General features: G+C 46.4%; 1 protein-coding gene across 9 annotated transcripts in view; it reads left to right on the top strand.

The window, feature by feature from the left end:
• The window catches only part of LOC136826775 (protein Abitram-like), a 55,697-nt gene that overhangs the window by 9,910 nt on the left and 28,081 nt on the right, over positions 1-17,706 (top strand). For 6 of the 9 annotated variants that reach the window (XM_067084212.1, XM_067084206.1, XM_067084214.1 and 3 more), the window contains exon 2: positions 16,034-16,158. The exons of 1 other annotated variant lie outside the window; for it this stretch is intronic. In XM_067084212.1, the coding sequence (XP_066940313.1) occupies positions 16,078-16,158 (81 nt within the window). In that variant the 5' untranslated portion in view covers positions 16,034-16,077. Of the gene's footprint in view, positions 1-15,114; positions 15,391-16,033; positions 16,159-17,706 lie in introns of those variants that run through there. 2 more of the 9 variants (XM_067084205.1, XM_067084211.1) reach the window with 2 other exon arrangements.

Raw genomic sequence — 17,706 nt, 5'->3', positions numbered from 1 at the left:
TGGCTTAGAAGATGGAAGAACAGGTGAAGGGGATCAATACCTGGACTCCTTCTTGGATGTCATAAGTGGACTCCAAATCCATCGGCATCTATTGTCGGGTTCAAGTCCTTGTTCCACTCCTCCTTGGACTTTGTATCGATGATCCAGATCAAACGTTGCCTTGTTCTATAAGGGAGCTGTGGTACTTTCCGAAAAGGCTCGACACTCCTAACCTGGAGGTTGTTGACGTTTTCGCTAGTACTAGCTCTCCCAAGGAAGAAGTGTCCAAGGACACATCTTTCTCTTGGCTTCATGAAGTGATTGAAGGAGGTACTTGGCAGCTGGCGACGACGATACTGGTACTTTCCACCCAAGAGCTCACGAGGTCAATGGCTTGGTCCATCCCAAGAGCTCACAAAGTCAGTGGCTTGGTCCATCCCTCGCATTCTGGAAGTTTCTGTCGGTCTGGAAGCAAGATGTGGTCACATTGACCACACTCGTGTCTTCTTCCTGTTGTGTTGCCCACATGCCCTTGGAACCTTTTTTCCTCGGTCCTGTGGCGGCTGCTCTACAAGTTGTGTTTTCTTACCCGGCTCCTTCAAGAGGACTAGTAGCATCTCGCCTAAGGTGTTGGTTCTGGAAGCGAGAAGGATACCTAGAGTGACTGGCCTCTCCTCCTCTTCCTTCCTCATCCTCCTACTTCTCCTCCTTCGGGATGAGAATAGGACTTGAATCGATACTTGCTGGATCTGGCGTCTGATGTGGTAAGACTACACACCGAGCACCCATGCTATTTTTCCTCTAGAATCATAGAAGCAATTCTGCTCCTTCCTGTAGCAAGAGGAGGAAGGAGAGACTGGCAATAAAGGAAACCCTATCTCAGGTTTTCCTTACTGCTTCCGACTCTTGGATTCTTCCCAGCCTATTTGGTATGAGTTACATTTCCTCACTCATGCGAAAAGGTCCAGTATCTGACATTTGATTTTGCAATTCCTAAACTCCGATCAGTATGTCATAGGCACGGTACTCCTTGCTCTTTCGACCAGGAGGAGTAGCCCAGGTGTGCAGAACTCCAGTCAGTTCAAGAGACTCACTCAGATTCCTCCCTCCAACCAGTGAGTCTTCCTAATGTAAAGGACCGATGGTTTGTATATCGTGTCAGAACGAATCAATTTTTGAAAGTAAATTGTATTTTTTCTAACTACAAACCTAAGGTCCTATACATTAAATATTATGCCCACCTCATGCCACCCCTCAATCTGAACCTGGACCGAAAGGCAAACTGGAATGTTCACATCCGGGCAGGCTTGTATTCCAGCCTACCTGGTGGTAGTTACTGCCTAACCACCTTGTTCAAGAGTTTAACAGCCGTGTCCAGCTTCGCTGTAAGCAATTCCTAATGTAAAGGACCTCAGGTTTGTATACAGTAGTTAGGAAAAATACAATTTACTTTGAAAAATTGTGATTTTCACTTATACAACTTACCCGGTAGTTACATATAGCTGTCGTCTTTGATGTCACGGCAGTATTTCAAATTTCCGCTTGTTGCTAGCGGTCTGTTTGGTGATCCCCTACCCCCGCCCTCTATCGGGTATCGGAACCGTTCCAAGAACACGTCATTAGTTTTTGCCGTGCCGAACCGGTAACACGGTTCCTCTGCTGGTAGTATTTGTCAACAATTCGAACTTGTAGCTCCTTTTTTTTGGTGAAGTACTCATTTTGTTGTTTTTTGCTGGCGCTAGTTATTGCTTTAGCTTTGATCTTAGTTAGACTATTGTGTCTGACTCAGGCTGCAAAACCAGGCTTGTTAAGCTTAGTTTAGACCCACACACTTCTTGTTTTTCATGCAGGGGGCAAAAATGTTCTGCTGACTTGACTTGTAATGAGTGTGAACTACTAACTTTGTCTGACTGGAGTGCTTTGGGGAAGTACATGAATAAGTTAGAGAAAGATAGGATAAGGAAGGCCTCTTCTAGGTCTTCGAGGTCAGGAGGTAGTCAAGAGGTTTTCGTAAGTCCTATTAACCCTGCTCCCCCTGTAGTTCCTGTAGTTTTACCTGCCCCGGACACCGTTTCTCCCAATCCTGATTCCATGTCAGTCCTTACTGCTTTTATGTCTACCATGCAGAAAATGGGAGACAATTTGCAGCGGTTAGTAGACCGCAGTGATAGTGCAAGTGTTGTGCTTTGTGAAAGTGTTGTGGAGGAGGTAGCTTCTCAGCCCATTCACGCTCCCAGGTCTAGGCCCCTGTCAGGCTCCCAGGTTCCAGGGAGAAGGCATGTCGAAAGCCGAAAGGAGGTGAGTGGGACCTGCTCCCGAGCAGTTGCCCCCTCAAGCAGTCCTGTTGCCGCTTCCCAGGCAGCTGGCCCTCACCACCGAAAAGGTGAGGAGCGGATAGTGTCTAGAGGCTCCAGTTGGAGTTCCTCTCCTCCTAGAGGATGGCGTTTTCGCGACGCTTCCAGACCTTTGAAGAGGTCTCGTCTGCTGTCTCCATCGAAGATACCTAAGAAGAGGGCGCTTCTGGAGGATCCTGCCCCTTCCTGTAGCTTTTGGGCAGAACCGAGAGGTTTCTTCTGTCGGACTCGTCTCATTCGTTTTCGGCTGAGCCTCCTTATAAGGAAGTTGCAGCTGAGAGGTCTGCTTCATTGGCGCCAGCGACTCCTGTGGCTCTCCCTTCAGCTGTTCCAGTTTCTGTGACTCCTGCTCCTGTGGCGCCTGCTCCAGCATTCGATGGACCACAACAGCAAGTGATGGACGGAATCAACGCCCGTCCTGGACTCGATTTTAGAGCTTTTGTCCAAAAGTCAAGTCTCTTCTTTGGCGCCTCCTGTGATGCCAGCAGCGCCCACCTCGACTCCTCTTTCAGCTGCTCCGTTCAGCGATCCGTTGGCGCCAGCTGTCTGACGCTTGGCACCTCCGTTGGCGCCACCTTTGGTTGCTGTACCGTCTGCTGCCCTCCTTTGGCGCCACCTTTGGTTGCTGTACCGACTCCGGCACCACCTCGTTTTTCCTTTGGCGCCTCCGATGGCTCCTCAACAGGCTCAAGCTCTTTCGGTGACACAGCAAGAGTATATGTCACGAGCCTTCCAGTCCCTGTTCGTGTAACTCAGGCTTCAGTTCAGGGGACTTGGATGAAGACGTAGTCCAGCTGACTTGTTCCCAGTATCTGACGAACTCCTCTCGGACTTAGAGGAGCAGTGTAAGGAGGAGAAGTCGCCGCAACTCTCTTCTTACAAGAAGCTCTTGAAGTTCTTCATTGAGAACTTCCCTGATTCGTTCTCGCCTGCGGCTCCTCTGTCTCCTGGGTCCCAGTACAAGAGGGACAAGGCTTCTGTTTTTTCTTCGGACTTTATGAAACTTGTCCTGTCCGTCTCGGTGAAGAAGGGCCTTAAGAAGATGGGTGCTTGGCTGGCCGACAAGAGGGAACTTGGGAAGAACGTTTCTGCCTGCCTCCTTCTCGCTCCTTCCTTCCGTAACCAGAGTTGGTGTCTTAGACTGGGGAAATGTTTTCCTGGGTGTGGCTGCCTCCGCTCAAGGGACTTCTCCAGTCTCATGGATGCCAGTAGGAGGACCGCACTTAATTCTGTGAAGGTATTCTTTTCACGTCCTCCGAACTGGATCAAGTTCTCAAGAGCGTGTTTCAACTCTTGAGATAGTGAGCTTCCTGGACTGGGCGACAGGGCCTTAGCCAGGAAGATTAAGGATTTTGATCTTCCTTCTGAGCTCTTGTATGATGTGGTAGGAGTAGTGGACTGCATCGATAGGGGCATCTGCGACGGTGCAGTAGAACTTGCCTCTTTATTTACGACAGGAGTTCTTAAAAAGAGGCAACTGTGGTGCTCCTTTTTAGCAAAAGGCATTTCATCAAACCAGAAGTCGGCTCTCCTGTTTTCTCCTTTGGACAAGGCACATCTGTTTCCGCAGGAGTTGGTGGCTGTAATTTCCCAGGCGTTAGCTCAGAAGTCAACCCAGGATCTTTTGTCGCAGTCTGCCAAGAAGGCGAAGAGACCTGTGCTTTCTACCGCTCCTGTGCGCGGTGTTTCGTCTCCTGCTGACACGTTTGGTCAGTATAAGGAGATCCTCTAGACGTGTTTTTGGCAGGGCCAGAGGAAAAGGCAAAGCCACACCTAGAACCTCAACGGTCCCCAAGAAGAAGTGAACCTTTTGTCCTCCATTCAGCAGTAGGAGCCAGACTGCAAAGGTTCTGGCAAGAGTGGCAACGGGTCTCGGCATACCCTTGGACGATCCAAGTTTTAAAGGAAGGATATGCCATCCCCTTCCTTTCCAAACCTCCTTTAGTGGAGGCTCCAGTATCTTTACAGGCGTACTTGCACAACTCCACGAAACTAGACACCCTTCGCTCAGAAGTCCGAGCCATGCTGGAGAAGGAAGCGATAGAACTGCTTCATGCCCCTCTATCTCCAGGATTCTACAATCGTCTGTTCCTGGTTACGAAAGCCTCAGGGGGATGGAGACCGTCCTGGACGTGAGTGCATTGAATGTCTTCTTTCAGAAGACGGTTCTCCATGGAGACAACAGTCAGTCGGTCTTGGCGTCTTTACATCAGGGGATTGGATGGTTTCTATAGACCTCCAAGACGCTTACTTTCACGTTCCAATACACCCAAATTCAAGGAAGTTCCTGAGGTTCGTCTTCGAGGGACAGGTGTATCAGATCCGTGCCCTCTGCTTCGGTCTGTCGACGGCCCCGCAAGTTTTCACAAGGGTCCTGTTATCAGTAGCCAGACACCTTCACCTGGAAGGAATCCGAGTATTCTATGTACCTCGACGATTGGCTTCTCAAAGCGTGCCCCGGGGAGAGTTGTATGGAGGACCTCTCAAAGACTCTTCAATTGACAAAGTCACTAGGCCTCATTGTCAACGAGAAGAAGTCTTGCCTTACTCCCAGTCAGGTCAGCAGATTGTCTATTTGGGAGTGAGTCTGGACTCTCAGACTTTTCAGGCTTTTCTGTCCAGTCAACGGATACCCAGGCCTGCAGAAGATCAACGACTTTCTGCAGAGGAAGAATTGTTCCGCGAACGAGTGGATGAGCCTCGTGGGAACCTTAGCTTCAGTGGAGAAGTTTGTAAGACTGGGGCGCTTGAACCTGAGGCCACTGCAGTTTTATCTGCAGGAGAAGTGGCCCAGGAAACAGTTCCCGGACTCCTTCAACTTCACCATCTCGGACGAGATAAAGGAGTGCCTCCGTTGGTGGAGGTCAGAAGGAAGACTGACACAAGGGCTTCCTCTTCAGCTTCCGAACCCAGACCTAACTTTGTTTTCCGACGCCTCGGACAAGGGCTGGGGAGCGACTATGGGGACGAGAAGTTTTGGGCCAGTGGCAAAGAGAAGAGAGAAACTGGCATATAAACCGAAAGGAACTAAAAGCGGTTCACTTAGCTCTGTTGGCTTTTCAACAAGAAGTGGAAGGCAATGTGTCTTGGTCCAGGCGGACAACACGACCGCTCTGGCATACATTCGAAAACGGAGGCACTCACTCGTGGTCTCTCTGGAGACCGCGAGGAGTTACTAGTTTGGGTGGAGGAGATCGGGACCAGACTAGTAACGTTTAGATTCATCCAAGGTGAGAGAAATGTAGCGGCGGACCTTCTCAACAGAAAGAACCAGGTCCTGTCCAACGAGTGGACTTTACATCCCTAGTTTGCGAGGAGCTATGGAAGGTATGGGGACGTCCTCATAGATCTCTTCGCAACCGACAAAACGCGACTCGGCTGCCCCTTTACTGCTCTCCGGTTCCGGACAGCAAAGCGGTTTTCCTGGACGCAATGTTCATGAACTGGTCAGACCTGGATCTTTATGCCTTTCCCCCCGTTCAAGATCCTGGGTGGCAAGTCATCTCGAAGTTCTCAAGCCATCGGAACGTAAGGATGACTTGGTGGCTCCGTTCTGGCCGTCCAGGGAGTGGTTCCGGACCTTCTACACCTCCTGTCAGACTTTCCGAGACTACTGCCAGAGAGACCAGATTTACTCAGACAGCCGCACTTTCAGTGGTACCACCAGAACTTGTCCGCTTTTCATCTTGTCGCCTGCAGACTGTCAGGAGAATCGTCAGAAAGAGAGGCTTTTCAAGAGAGGCTTCGAAGCTTATCGCAAGCCCAGAAGAGAATCCTCTGACAATGTTTACCAGGTGAAGTGGAGACAGTTTAGGTCCTGGTGCCGAAGAGAAGGCGTGTCTTCTTCTTCGATGTCTATAGCCCAGATGGCCGATTTTCTCTTGTTCCTCCACAGAGAGAAAAAGCTTGCTGTGCCTACCATTAAAGGGTATAGAGCCATGTTGGCTTCAGTCTTTCGACATAGGGGTCTTGAAGTGTCTTTGAATCAAGACCTTTCAGATCTGATTAGATCGTTTAATACGTCAAAGAGGGACCAGAAGAGACCAGTGGCGTGGAATCTTGACGTAGTGCTGAGATGGTTACGGTCCCAATCCTTTGAACCGATGGCGGACATCTCCTTAAAGGATCTCACGAAGAAGACTCTATTCTTGGTAGCTCTGGCTACGGCCAGGAGAGTAAGTGAGCCACATGCAATAGATAAGAGAGTAGGCTTTGCTAAGGGGAAGGCAGTATGTATGTCTACTCTTGGTTTCTTAGCCAAGAACGAAGACCCGTCAAGACCTTGGCCAAGAGAGTTTGAAATTAAGGACCTTTCCCAATTGGTCGGTTCCAAAGAACCCGAGAGGTACCTCTGTCCTGTGAGAGCTCTCAAGTTCTATGTTCAGAGAACGAAGAAGCTCAGAGGTCCCAGTGACCACCTCTGGTGCTCGGTTAGAGATCCTTTCGAGGCCACTCTCTAAGAATGCCCTTTCCTTCTTTTTGAGAAGCCTGATAAAAGAAGCTCATGAGCATTGTGTTGACTCGAGATGAGTATTCTTAAAGTAAAGGCGCATGAGATAAGAGCAGTTTCGACTTCTGTAGCCTTTAGCAGAAGCTTATCTGTGAAAGACTTGGTTAAGTCCACCTTTGGAGATGCAAGTCGGTGTTTGCATCGCATTACTTAGCGGACGTGGTAAACTGTTTTCTAACAGTGCAGTACGCTGGGGCCCTTTATTGCGACTGACACGGTGTTGGGAGAGGGTGAAAAGGAGTCCGCTCCTTAACTAACATTTTCACCTTGGTGTTGGGGTTGTTGTTTTTTAAGGTTGTCTGGAGATACATGGTGTGGTAGTATCTTCCAGTTTTAATTTTTGGTTTTGTTCATGAGACTTACCTGGCAGATATATATATAGCTGTATTCTCTGATAGTCCGACAGAATTTCAAAACTTACGACACACGCAGTGGGAGATCAGGTGGTTAGTACCCATTCCCTTACTGGGAGGCGGGTATCAGGAACCATTCCCATTTTCTATTCAGATTTTCTCTGTCGGGTACTGTCAACACTTGTTTTCAGTAACTCCGTCTTGGATTTCGGATAAAACTTGGTTGTCACTTAAGTATTTGTTTGACTTTTGGTTTTTTGACTTGGACTTGTGGCTAGGCATACGCAATTGTGGACTGTTTTGGATTTGGCTTTGTTTTTTCCTTGGATTAAGATGTCTGAATCTAGTTCTTCTAGTTATAGAGTTTGCCGTGTCAAGACTGTAAGGTGAGGCTACCGATGTCATTTCGGTAGATCCTCACACTGTATGCTCAGTCCTGTAGGGGCATGTTTGTTTGTTGAATGACCGATGCAAGGAGTGTGAATCTTTGTCTGATGCTAGTTGGAGGACTTATGATTCTTATGTGAGAAAGCTAGAGCGAGATAGGATCAGGAGGTCTTCCTCCAGAAGTGGTAGGAGTCAGGGTAGTGTTTTTCACCTGTTAACCCTCCCGTAGACGTAGCTTTTCCTAACCTGTGGTGTTGCCCCTAGTCCCGGGGTTGTGTCCTGCGGAAGGTGATGCCTGGCAGTTATTATGTCTTCCATTCGTAACTTGGAAGCTAAAATGCTCGCTCTTCAAAGTGCTGTGAAGTGCAGTGATAGTGTCTGTCCCCTAGTGTTGTGGAGGGGGAATAGTCAGATCGAGCCGTATAATGCCTCTAGGTCTAGACCTCTGTCGGACTCCCAGGACTCAGGGAGTGGGCAAGTCGAAAGTCGCAAGAGGGTTACGGCGACCCCCACCGATCTGGCGCCCTTAAGTCCTGATGACGCTTCCCAGGCTGCCATTATCGTGCCTGCTGCGAACCAATATGGTTCTGCTGCTGGTATTCCTCCTCCCGCCGGAGTGGAAATTCCTTTTTTTCTCGCCCTTTGAAGAGAAGCTTCAAAGAAGGGGATGCTTCACGTCCCTTTTCTCGTGACGCGCTCTTGGCTCTTCTCTGGAGAATTTTGACGCCATCCCGGTTTTGCAGAAAGGACTGCAGGACGTCATCGGACGATGGACGCTTTTGAGCGCTCCGCCGCTCCAGTAAGAAAGCTGTTGCTTCCTGTGAGAAGGAAGAAGGTGTCCTCGCCTGTTCTTCTCACAGGATCAGTCAGCCCTCTCCTGAGGAGGAGACTTCTCCTACTGGAAAGCTTTGGCTAGGCATGCAGAGCAATTGGCTAGAAAATGGCCCAGAAGGAGACTGATGCGTGTCGTCGTCAGGAAGGAAGGATTCCTCTGCCGATCAAGAGGTCCAAACCATCCCTGCTCTCCTTCTCCACGTTTTTACCTCGTCGTCATCTCATGCTTCGCCAATCCTGATACCGTGAAGTCCTTTGGCTCAGCGCTTTACTGGTCTCGGCAGGGAATGCCAATTCAATTTGCTTTCTGAAGACCCTCTTCATGCTGCTAGGCTTGACCTTGTGTCGACGTGTCTGGTTTCTCGCCAGGACGCTTCTCATGCTGCTAAGCATGATGCTCCTCATGCTGCTCGGCAAGACAAACTCCCCTTTGCTTCAGGGATCCTTGCTGCGGAAGCCTGCCGAAAAGCCGCTTGGCAAGACGCCTCCTTGCTGCTTGGCAAGACGCCCCTCAAGCTGCCTGCAAGACGCCTCCCAGGCTGCTCGCTCTCACCAGGAAAAAAGGATCGGATCGTCGTCAAAGACACTCGTTGGGAATCTCCCGTCAGGACGCCTTATTTCGTCAGGACTGCTCATTTAGACTCTTCTGAAGAGTCTCTTCTGCCCTCTCAGACTTCTTCCAAGCAGAAGTCCCTTTTGCGTGTTGGTCTGCAAGGATCTTCCCTCCCGGTCTTCTCCTGTCTCTTTCGGTTGTTCCTGTTGAAGAAGGAGAGCTGTCTAGCGCTTATTGTCGGAACCTGCAGTTGAGGATCAGTCCTCTACTTCTTCAGCTTCTTCCGACTACCAAGTCTTGACTAGGTTGCTGAAGGACTTGTTTGGGGACAAGTTTCAACCTTCTGCTCCTCGCCCTCCCCCTTGCAGAATTAACCTCGTCTAAATCACAAAAAGACTTCTGGTTTTGTGAAAATGGCTAGTCTCTTCTTTGAAGAGGGCCTTTAAGAAGGTTCAGGAGTGGATGGACTCCAGGAAGGCCCAGTGCAAGACTTCTTTTCGCCCTGCCTCCATCAAGATTGAGTGGAAAAGCAGGGATTTGGTAGACAGAGAGGAGGAGGTTGGTTGGAGAGTTCCTTCCTCTTCCCAAGGGGACTTCGCCAGCCTTGTGGACGCCCCCCAGAGGTCTCTCCTTTCATCAGCTAAGGTGTCCTGGACTTTGTCTGAGACCGATCACCATCTGAAAGGCCTCTTTCAGGACATTGGAAGTTTTCAACTTTCTGGACTGGTACCTGGGAGTCCTGGACTTGCAGGCTCGTAGCCCTGACTCCATTAGTCTGGGAGATTTGTTCAGGCTCCTATCTTGCATGGACAAGGCGGTTAGGGATGGCTCGAAGAACTGGCTGCCCACTTCTGTACGGGGGCTTTTAAAGAAGAGAGCCATTTACTGCAACTTCATGAAGTCGGTCTCTCCTTCTCAGAAGGCAGAGTTGTTGTTCGCTCCGATTTCTAGCCATCTTTTCCCCAGTCCTTAGTCAAGGATACTCGCCACTTTGCAAGAGAAGGCTACAGTCAGGACCTCCTGGCCCAGTCTTCTAGACGTCCAGCAGTCCTTCAACTTCTTCCCTTGGGCAGGCTTCCAAGATTCAGAAGCCCTTTCGAGAGGAGCCTCTTCTAGATCGTCCTTTTCGAGGAAGAGGTCCCTCCAGAGGTAGAGCCCTTCTAAGCCCAGGGCAAGAAATGACTCCGTGGACCTTCAGACACCTTAGGAGCCAGGCTTCTTTCATTTGCAAGAGCCTGGAGAGAGAGGGACGGACAACTGGTCCCTCCAAGTCATCGAAAAGGGATACAAGATCCCATTCCTCCTTCTTACCTCCTTCCGCACCGGAGTTGGGATCTGACTCGCCATCTTATCAGCAGGAGAAGCAGCAGATTCTCTTCGACCTGTTCGAGCAAATGCTCGAGAATGAGAGCTGTGGAACAGGTCTCAGATTTACAATCCCCGGGCTTTACAACAGGCTGTTTCTGGTACCAAAGCAGTCAGGGGATGGGAGACCAGTCCTGGACGTCAGCAGGTTGAACCATTTCGTTCTCTGGAAGAAAAAGTTCACAATGGAGACGTCCCAGTCGGTTATGGGAGCCCTAAGACCAGGCGACTGGATGGTTTCTCTCGATCTCCAGGACCCTAACTTTCACGTCCCTATACATCCTCTATCGAGGAAGTACTTGAAATTTGTCCTGTGGGAACAGGTATATCAGTTTAGGGCTCTCTGCTCAAACCAGCACAGCTCCTATGGTCTTCACGGTTTTAATGAGGAATGTTGCAGATGGCTTCACCTTGCAGGAATAAGAGTCTCTTTATTTGGACGATTGGCTCATTCGAGCCTCGTCAGCTCAAAGTGTCTGGAGGATCTTCACACGACTTTGAACTTGACGACCTGTCCCTAGGACTTCTGGTGAATTTTCGAAAAGTCCCATCTGACCCCGACTCAGTCCATCGTTTATCTGGGGATTCAGATGGATTCAGTGGCTTTTAGAGCTTTTCCGTCTCAAGAAAGACAACACAGTGCTTAGAAAGTTTCAGCCTTCCTGAGGAAAGAAACATGCTCCATTCAGAGGGAATGGATGAGTCTGCTGGGGACCATTTCATTGCTGGAGAAGTTTGTTTCCCTGGGGAGACTGCATCTCAGACCGCTTCAATTCTTCCTTGCAGAGAACTGGCAGGACAAGGAGAATCTGGAAGTTTCTCTGAGGATCTCGCCAAGGTGAAAGATCCACCTGGAGGTGGTGGCTCGATCCATCAAAGTTGGCAGAAGGCCTTTCTCTCAAACTTCAGAACCCCGACCTAGTGTTGTTTTCCGAAAGCGTCCATCTCGGATGGGGAGCAACACATCACTGGGGACGAAGTGTCGGGCACCTGGAGTCTTCGGGAACAGGTGTCCTGGCACATAAACCTCAAAGAATTGGGGATTCAGTTGGCCCTTCTTTTCTTTACATCAGTCACGGATGGTTGTCCAGATCAAGACGCGGACAACACCACGTTCCTGTCATACCTAAAGAAACAGGGAAGAACTCACTCCCGGTCCCTGAGGACAGCCTTAGCAAAGGACAGCCTTCTGTGGGCTCAGGCCGAATATTACGATCCTCACGAGGGTTGTTGCAGTGAGAACGTCCGTTCATCTGGAAGGAATGACAACTGCAGCCGACGATTGGACCCTCACCAAGAGGTGTGTCAGGGACTGTGGAAGCTTTGGGGACGACCTTGGTAGATCTCTTTGCAACTTCAAAGACGAAGAGACTTCCTCTTTACTGCTCCCCTGTCTTGACCCAGGAGCGATCTCAGTGGATTGTCTTCTTGGGATTGAGTCTGGATGTGTATGCCTTTCCCCATCAAAATCTGTCGGAGAAGTCATCAGGAAGTTTGCGCCTGCAGAAGGGACGAGGATGACGTTTCGCCCGGAAGATTTGGCCTTCGAGGAATGGCCACAGAGGTCATGTCCTTCCTAGTGGACTTTCCGAGAACTCTGCCCATGAGAGTCGATCTACTCAGACAACCCCACAGAGAAGTACCACAAAAACCTCCCGCTCTGAGTCTAACTGCATTCAGACTATCGAGAAGCTGGCCAGATAAAGAGGTTTTTCTAGAACAGTGGCGAGCTATTGCCAGAGCCAGAAGATTCTCTTCCAGTAATTTGTACCAATCTTCAAGTGGACCGTCTTTAGAGATGGTGTAGAAAGAAGGGCATTTCCTCTACCACGACCTCTGTGAGTCAGATAGCAGACTTCCTCTTGTTTCTGAGGAGTGAAGTCAAACTAGCATCCCGACTATCAAGGGATATAGGAGTATGCTATCATCCGTTTTTAGGCACAGAAACTTGGATCTGTCTAACAACAAAGACCTTCACGATCTATTAGATCATTGGTCCTCGAAGGTGCCTCGACAAAGGACTCCTTCTTGGAATTTAGATGTTGTGTTACAGGTTCCTGATGTCCAGTCCTTTCGAACCTCTTCGTTCTGCGTTTGAGGAACATTACCAGAAAGACTATTTTTCTAACCGCTCTAGCAACTTCAAGGGAGGGTTAGTGAACTTCAAGCCTTTAGTAGACATATAGGCTTTCAAGGAAAGATAACGCAGTTTGTTCTTTAAGTCCTACTTTTTAGCGAAAAACGACATCCCGTCTAACCCTTGGCCCAAGAGCTTTGAAATCATGGGTATGGCTGAGATCTCTTCGTTCAAGAGCCAGAGAGTCCTTTGCCCTGTTAGGGCTCTCAAAGTCTACCAGACACAAGACGAAGGTTTTCGTGAGGCCCCAGATAATTTATGGTGTTCAGACCTGGAGACCGGACTTTCCCCTGTTCAAGAATGCTCTGGCTTTCTTCCTGAGGAAGGATGACTTAAAGCCCCATTCATGCTGTCAAGACACTGATTTTAAACTTCTGAAAGTCAATGCTCACTGAGGGCAGCAACTTCAGTGGCTTTTCAGAAGAATATGTTTACTCAGAACATTCTGGGTGCCACATTTTGGCACCAACTCTGTGTCCGCTCTTCACTACCTGAGAGATGTCAGAAGAATCACATGAAAGAGAACTGCTTTTCAAGCTAGGACCATACGTTTCATGATACTTTCCTGAGGGCAGAGAATGACACTCATCCTATCCTATAGAAAATGGTTGGATAGTGTTTTTATGGTTGTTAGTGTCGAAGAGAAGTGGCGTCTTCCCACTTTAGCTTTAGCCCAGATATCCCATTTTCTTAGTTGGTCCACAGGTTGGTTTTACTTGCTTGCCCTCATTGTATGGTCAATATGGTCATAGTCACATTGTGGTCACGGGGTCTGACAGATCATCAAGAACTCACCAGCTATTAGGTCACACCCTTGCTGGAGACTAGTTAAGCAGAAGGACTTGGGTGACAATAATCACGTAGTCAGCTATGCTAACAGGTAAGGAACCAAGGTATCTTTCACCTACATGTATTGTGTTTCCTAAAAGACTATTCTGTCTGTACCCACCTCCAATGGTGGTATTCAGCTATATATATATCTGACAGGTAAGTCTCATGAACAAAATGATATTTTAATGATAAAATAAAGTTTGTTCTACTCTTGGTTTCTATATTCATAACGCCCGCCCACCTCCCCTCAGGAGACAGTGGCACTAGAAAATCTGAATAGAAAATGGGAATGGTTCTGATACCCAATTGGTCCCAGTCCCAGAATGGGTACTAACCACCTGATCTCCCACTGCATGTGTCGAGCTTTTGAAATTCTGTCGGACTAACAGAGAATGCAGCTATATATATATCTGCCAGGTAAGTATGACCAAACTTTATTTTATCATTAAAATATCATTTGGTTTTATGGTAATGTTAAGTGATGCCCTTTTGTTGTTTGTCGAAGCCTGATAAAAGAAGCAGACTTGTCCGCAGTGTGCTGTTCTCTCGAGATGAGTATTTTTTTTATTGTGTCCGACAACGGCCTATATATCCTCTCGGCACAATTTCGGCCAGCAGATGTTTAGGCAGTAACCACTGAGTCAGCTGTGAAAGACTTGTTAAGGAACCTTTTGGAGATGCAAGTCTAACTTGTTGCAAGTAGATAATTCCAAGAATGATTTTATTAGTGGCCAGTGTCCCACTGTTTTCAAGGTGCAATCAGCCCTTTATTGTAACTGACCGGGTAAGTTGGGGAGGTGAAAAGGAGTTTTTATGATAAAATAACGTTTTCACCTATGGTTTGGGGTTGTTGTTTTTTTATCATAACCACCCTCCTCCCCTGGAGATACATGAGTTGGGCAAAATCTTCCAGTTTTTCTTGGTATTGGTTTTATGGTAATGTTAGGTGATCCCTCGTTTTGTTGTTTGTCGTACCTGATCAAGGGCATCAGACTTGTCCGCACGCAGCCATGTTCTCTGGCAAGTACTGTTTTTTTTTGTGTCCGACACACGGATCCTATATATCCTCTCGGGCACAATATAAAGGCCAGCAGACTACAGAGGCAGTAACCACTGAGTCAGCTACCTTTAAAGGTAAAACCTATGTCTAACTTGTTGCAAGTAGATAATTCCAAGAATGATTTTATTAGTTGCCAGTGTCCCACCTCCTCAAGGTGCCAATCAGCTATATGTAACTACCGGGTAAGTTGTATAAGTGAAAATGACATTTTTATGATAAAATAACGTTTCACTTATACTTTACATAAATAACCCACCCTCCTCCTCACATGGGCATGGAATACATGTTCTTGAACGGGTTCCCGATGTCACATGCTTCCATTTTGGAGGAAATTTGAAATACTGCCGTGGAAACTCAAAGAAATGTAACTACCGGGTAAGTATAAGTGAAACGTTATTTTATCATAAAAATGTCATTTTGTCAAATTAGGCCACATTTTCAGAATGGCAGTGTTGGGTCAGACTCCTTCTGATTGAAATGATGGAATAAAAAATCATTTTGGAGGTGAAACTAGAAAGAGTAGCTGAAACTGGATCAGAGCATAGGTAAATGCAGGCCAATGAATCATATCATTCAGATTCCTTCTGATTGGTTGGAGGTTAAAAAATCAGTAGGTATAGGCATGAACTAGGGCAACTGAACATATGATTGGATGGGTTTAAATTTCCGAGATCAGGTAATTGGGCTATTGGGGGGACACAGTGTGGCCATCTTGAGAACTACAGGAGTGAGGTGTTGTCTGACAGGGTTCACATCAACTCAGGACTAAGAAAAATTGACTTTTATCTGTAAAATTGGTGGTAAACAATTGACAGAAATAGGACATTCTTTCACTGTTGAAGATCCCAACATAGTGTTAGAGGTGCTGAGTGGGGACAACAGTGAATGAAACCAACCAATGCCTGGGTGAAGGAACAAGTTTAGGAAAAACAGTAGTGACACCAGAAATTAACTACTTTGAAAAGTAGTTAATTTTTTAATTGTGTTTTGAAGACTGAGGTCTCTGCAGGTCATTAAGAATTGGCAGGTAAGAAAATTCCACAGTGTATGTAATTTTTTCTGGTGCAGTGCAGATGGTCATGGAAATGTGAAAAAATAGAAGATGGAGGCACTGATGGTAACCATAATGAGCATATGGTTTCAGCAACAGAATTGATGACTTGTTCAGAATGTTCTGGCAAGTCACCAAATAAACTTAGACCCCACTGAAGTCAAGGTTAACAAGATACTGTAATGGGGAAAAAAAATTCCACTGAATTTTGTATTGACAAAATTAAAGTGATTTTTAAGACTGAAGATGTTTGCACTAGAATGCTTGACGTTCTCATTTGTTACACTTAGGACACCCCACAGTGTCAGAAATGGCTTTGAGGGAACAAGAAAGTGTGTAAATATGCTCTGATTACATAATGTACTAAGCAAATGAGAAGAATTTTTTAAAGCCCCCAACTAATTTCCATCCAATAGATTTCTTATATATATCTAGACAGTCTGTTTGGTATAATATATCTAGATAGCCTGTTTGGTTGTTTACAAAATTAATATATTTCATCAGATGAGTCATTTAGGAATGTTTAAGTAAACTTCTATTATAGCTGTCATAAAATTTGCATTAGGAAGTTTCAACATCTTTTTAGAGCCACTTGTTAAAGTAACTAACTGCATTTCAGGTAAGCCGGCATCCTTAACTGTGCATAGGTGATTTGCTTCCAGTATGCATCCTGATTTGTCTCCACATCTACACACAGATGAATGCAATAAACTCATAGAACAATATAGGGCTTGCCACAGAGAGGTAAGCAAAATGTTTTTTGTAATGAACTTTACCTCTCTGTTATATAGCTTTACTTCTATGCCAGCGGTAGTTCGACAGATTTAAAAAAAAAAAAAGAAGAGAGATTGCTCGGTTTTTTATGAATATCTGTCTTCTATCCATCTACTTCCCCCACACCCTGCTGATTGCTTCTAAGAGGTTTTCAGTCCTTATAGGAGTTTTTTTTTTTTAAGTAAAGCAGAGGTCTTCTCGTCAACGTCATATGTTTTGGGGAAGTTTTTTCACCTGGCAAGAATCAAGCTTGGGTTCTTTCCTGTTGCCTGAACATGGATCAACAGGCAGTCTCTTACCAGATTCAATTTTAGTTTAAGCTCTCATGGGAAGAAGGATCCAGTCCTTTAGATGCCTCAGTGTAGGTCTGGGACATGATCATGGGAGATCTAGAATTTCGGGAGTTTAACTGGCATTGGAGGAAGTCTTAGCAATCAGAGGAACTTCAAGCAGTGTGTACGTAGAGCACAAGTAGCAGTGTTATCAAACGTTCTTCCCTTCTTTAGGTTTACTGTATATACTGTATATACTGTATATACACATGTAGGTATATATACATGTGTACATTTATATTTATATATATTATATATATAAATATATATGACATCATTAAATATTTTTTATCCAACTAGATGTTGATGTCATTCTTGTTTATTCTGTTACTCAGAATAGGAGAGACTCTTCTTTGGACAGAATCAGGGAAGATTGTGGCATTTCCTTGGGTTGTTTTGGGTAGGAACAGTATACTAAGGGACCAACTAAAGAAGGGGAATAGTATTCTGCCTACAGAATGGCTCTGAACTTTTAACAGTCAGTTTCTATAAGAACTAATAAAATAAATCTGAATGTAGGCATATTTGTGGCTTGGAACAGAAAGTTACCAATATTTAATTTCCACTTACAGGTCTTCTGACTGATTTGGCGGGCATTTCGAGCAATATTAGTTGGTTATGAACCCTTACATCTCTCATTTTATGATTGGAGGAGAGATACTTATCAAGTTTAGAGGATCCAAGGAATATAGGATGATGTTCCTAGTAGTACCTTGGTGGCTGTAGGAGGATTGAATTTGGGTTCTATTACCTCTAGTATATTTCCCTAGAACTCATTCTTAAGAAAGTATTTGTAAAACTTCCATGTGCTAAAGTTTTCTAAGCTTCCACGTGGTTCTGATGTTCACATTGACACAACCATCTTGTGGTAGAGTGAGGTTTGTCTGGTGTGGACTTAGGATCTACCCTCAAGTTTGCAAGAGGTTTAACTACTAATGTTATCAGAGGCAGTGGTTAGTTTCTCTCTTCTGGAGTTGGGCTGGAGGTATTTCCTGATCTTGCACCTCTGTAGGCAACTTCATTAAGTTCTTAGTTTCCTAGTTACTCTAAATGCTGTCAGTTCCAGCTACTGTATTAGAGATTTTAGGTCTTTGTCTTCCTATGTTATAGGTAGCACTGCAGTATACTGTACTAGACATTGCTTATAACCTGGAGCACAGGAGATCTTTAGGTCAGATGTAATTAA

This window comes from Macrobrachium rosenbergii, chromosome 41, assembly GCF_040412425.1.
Source record: "Macrobrachium rosenbergii isolate ZJJX-2024 chromosome 41, ASM4041242v1, whole genome shotgun sequence".
Lineage (NCBI taxonomy): Eukaryota > Metazoa > Arthropoda > Malacostraca > Decapoda > Palaemonidae > Macrobrachium > Macrobrachium rosenbergii.
The sequence above is the reverse complement of the archived record's forward strand: the minus strand, read 5'-3'. Positions and strand labels throughout refer to the sequence as shown.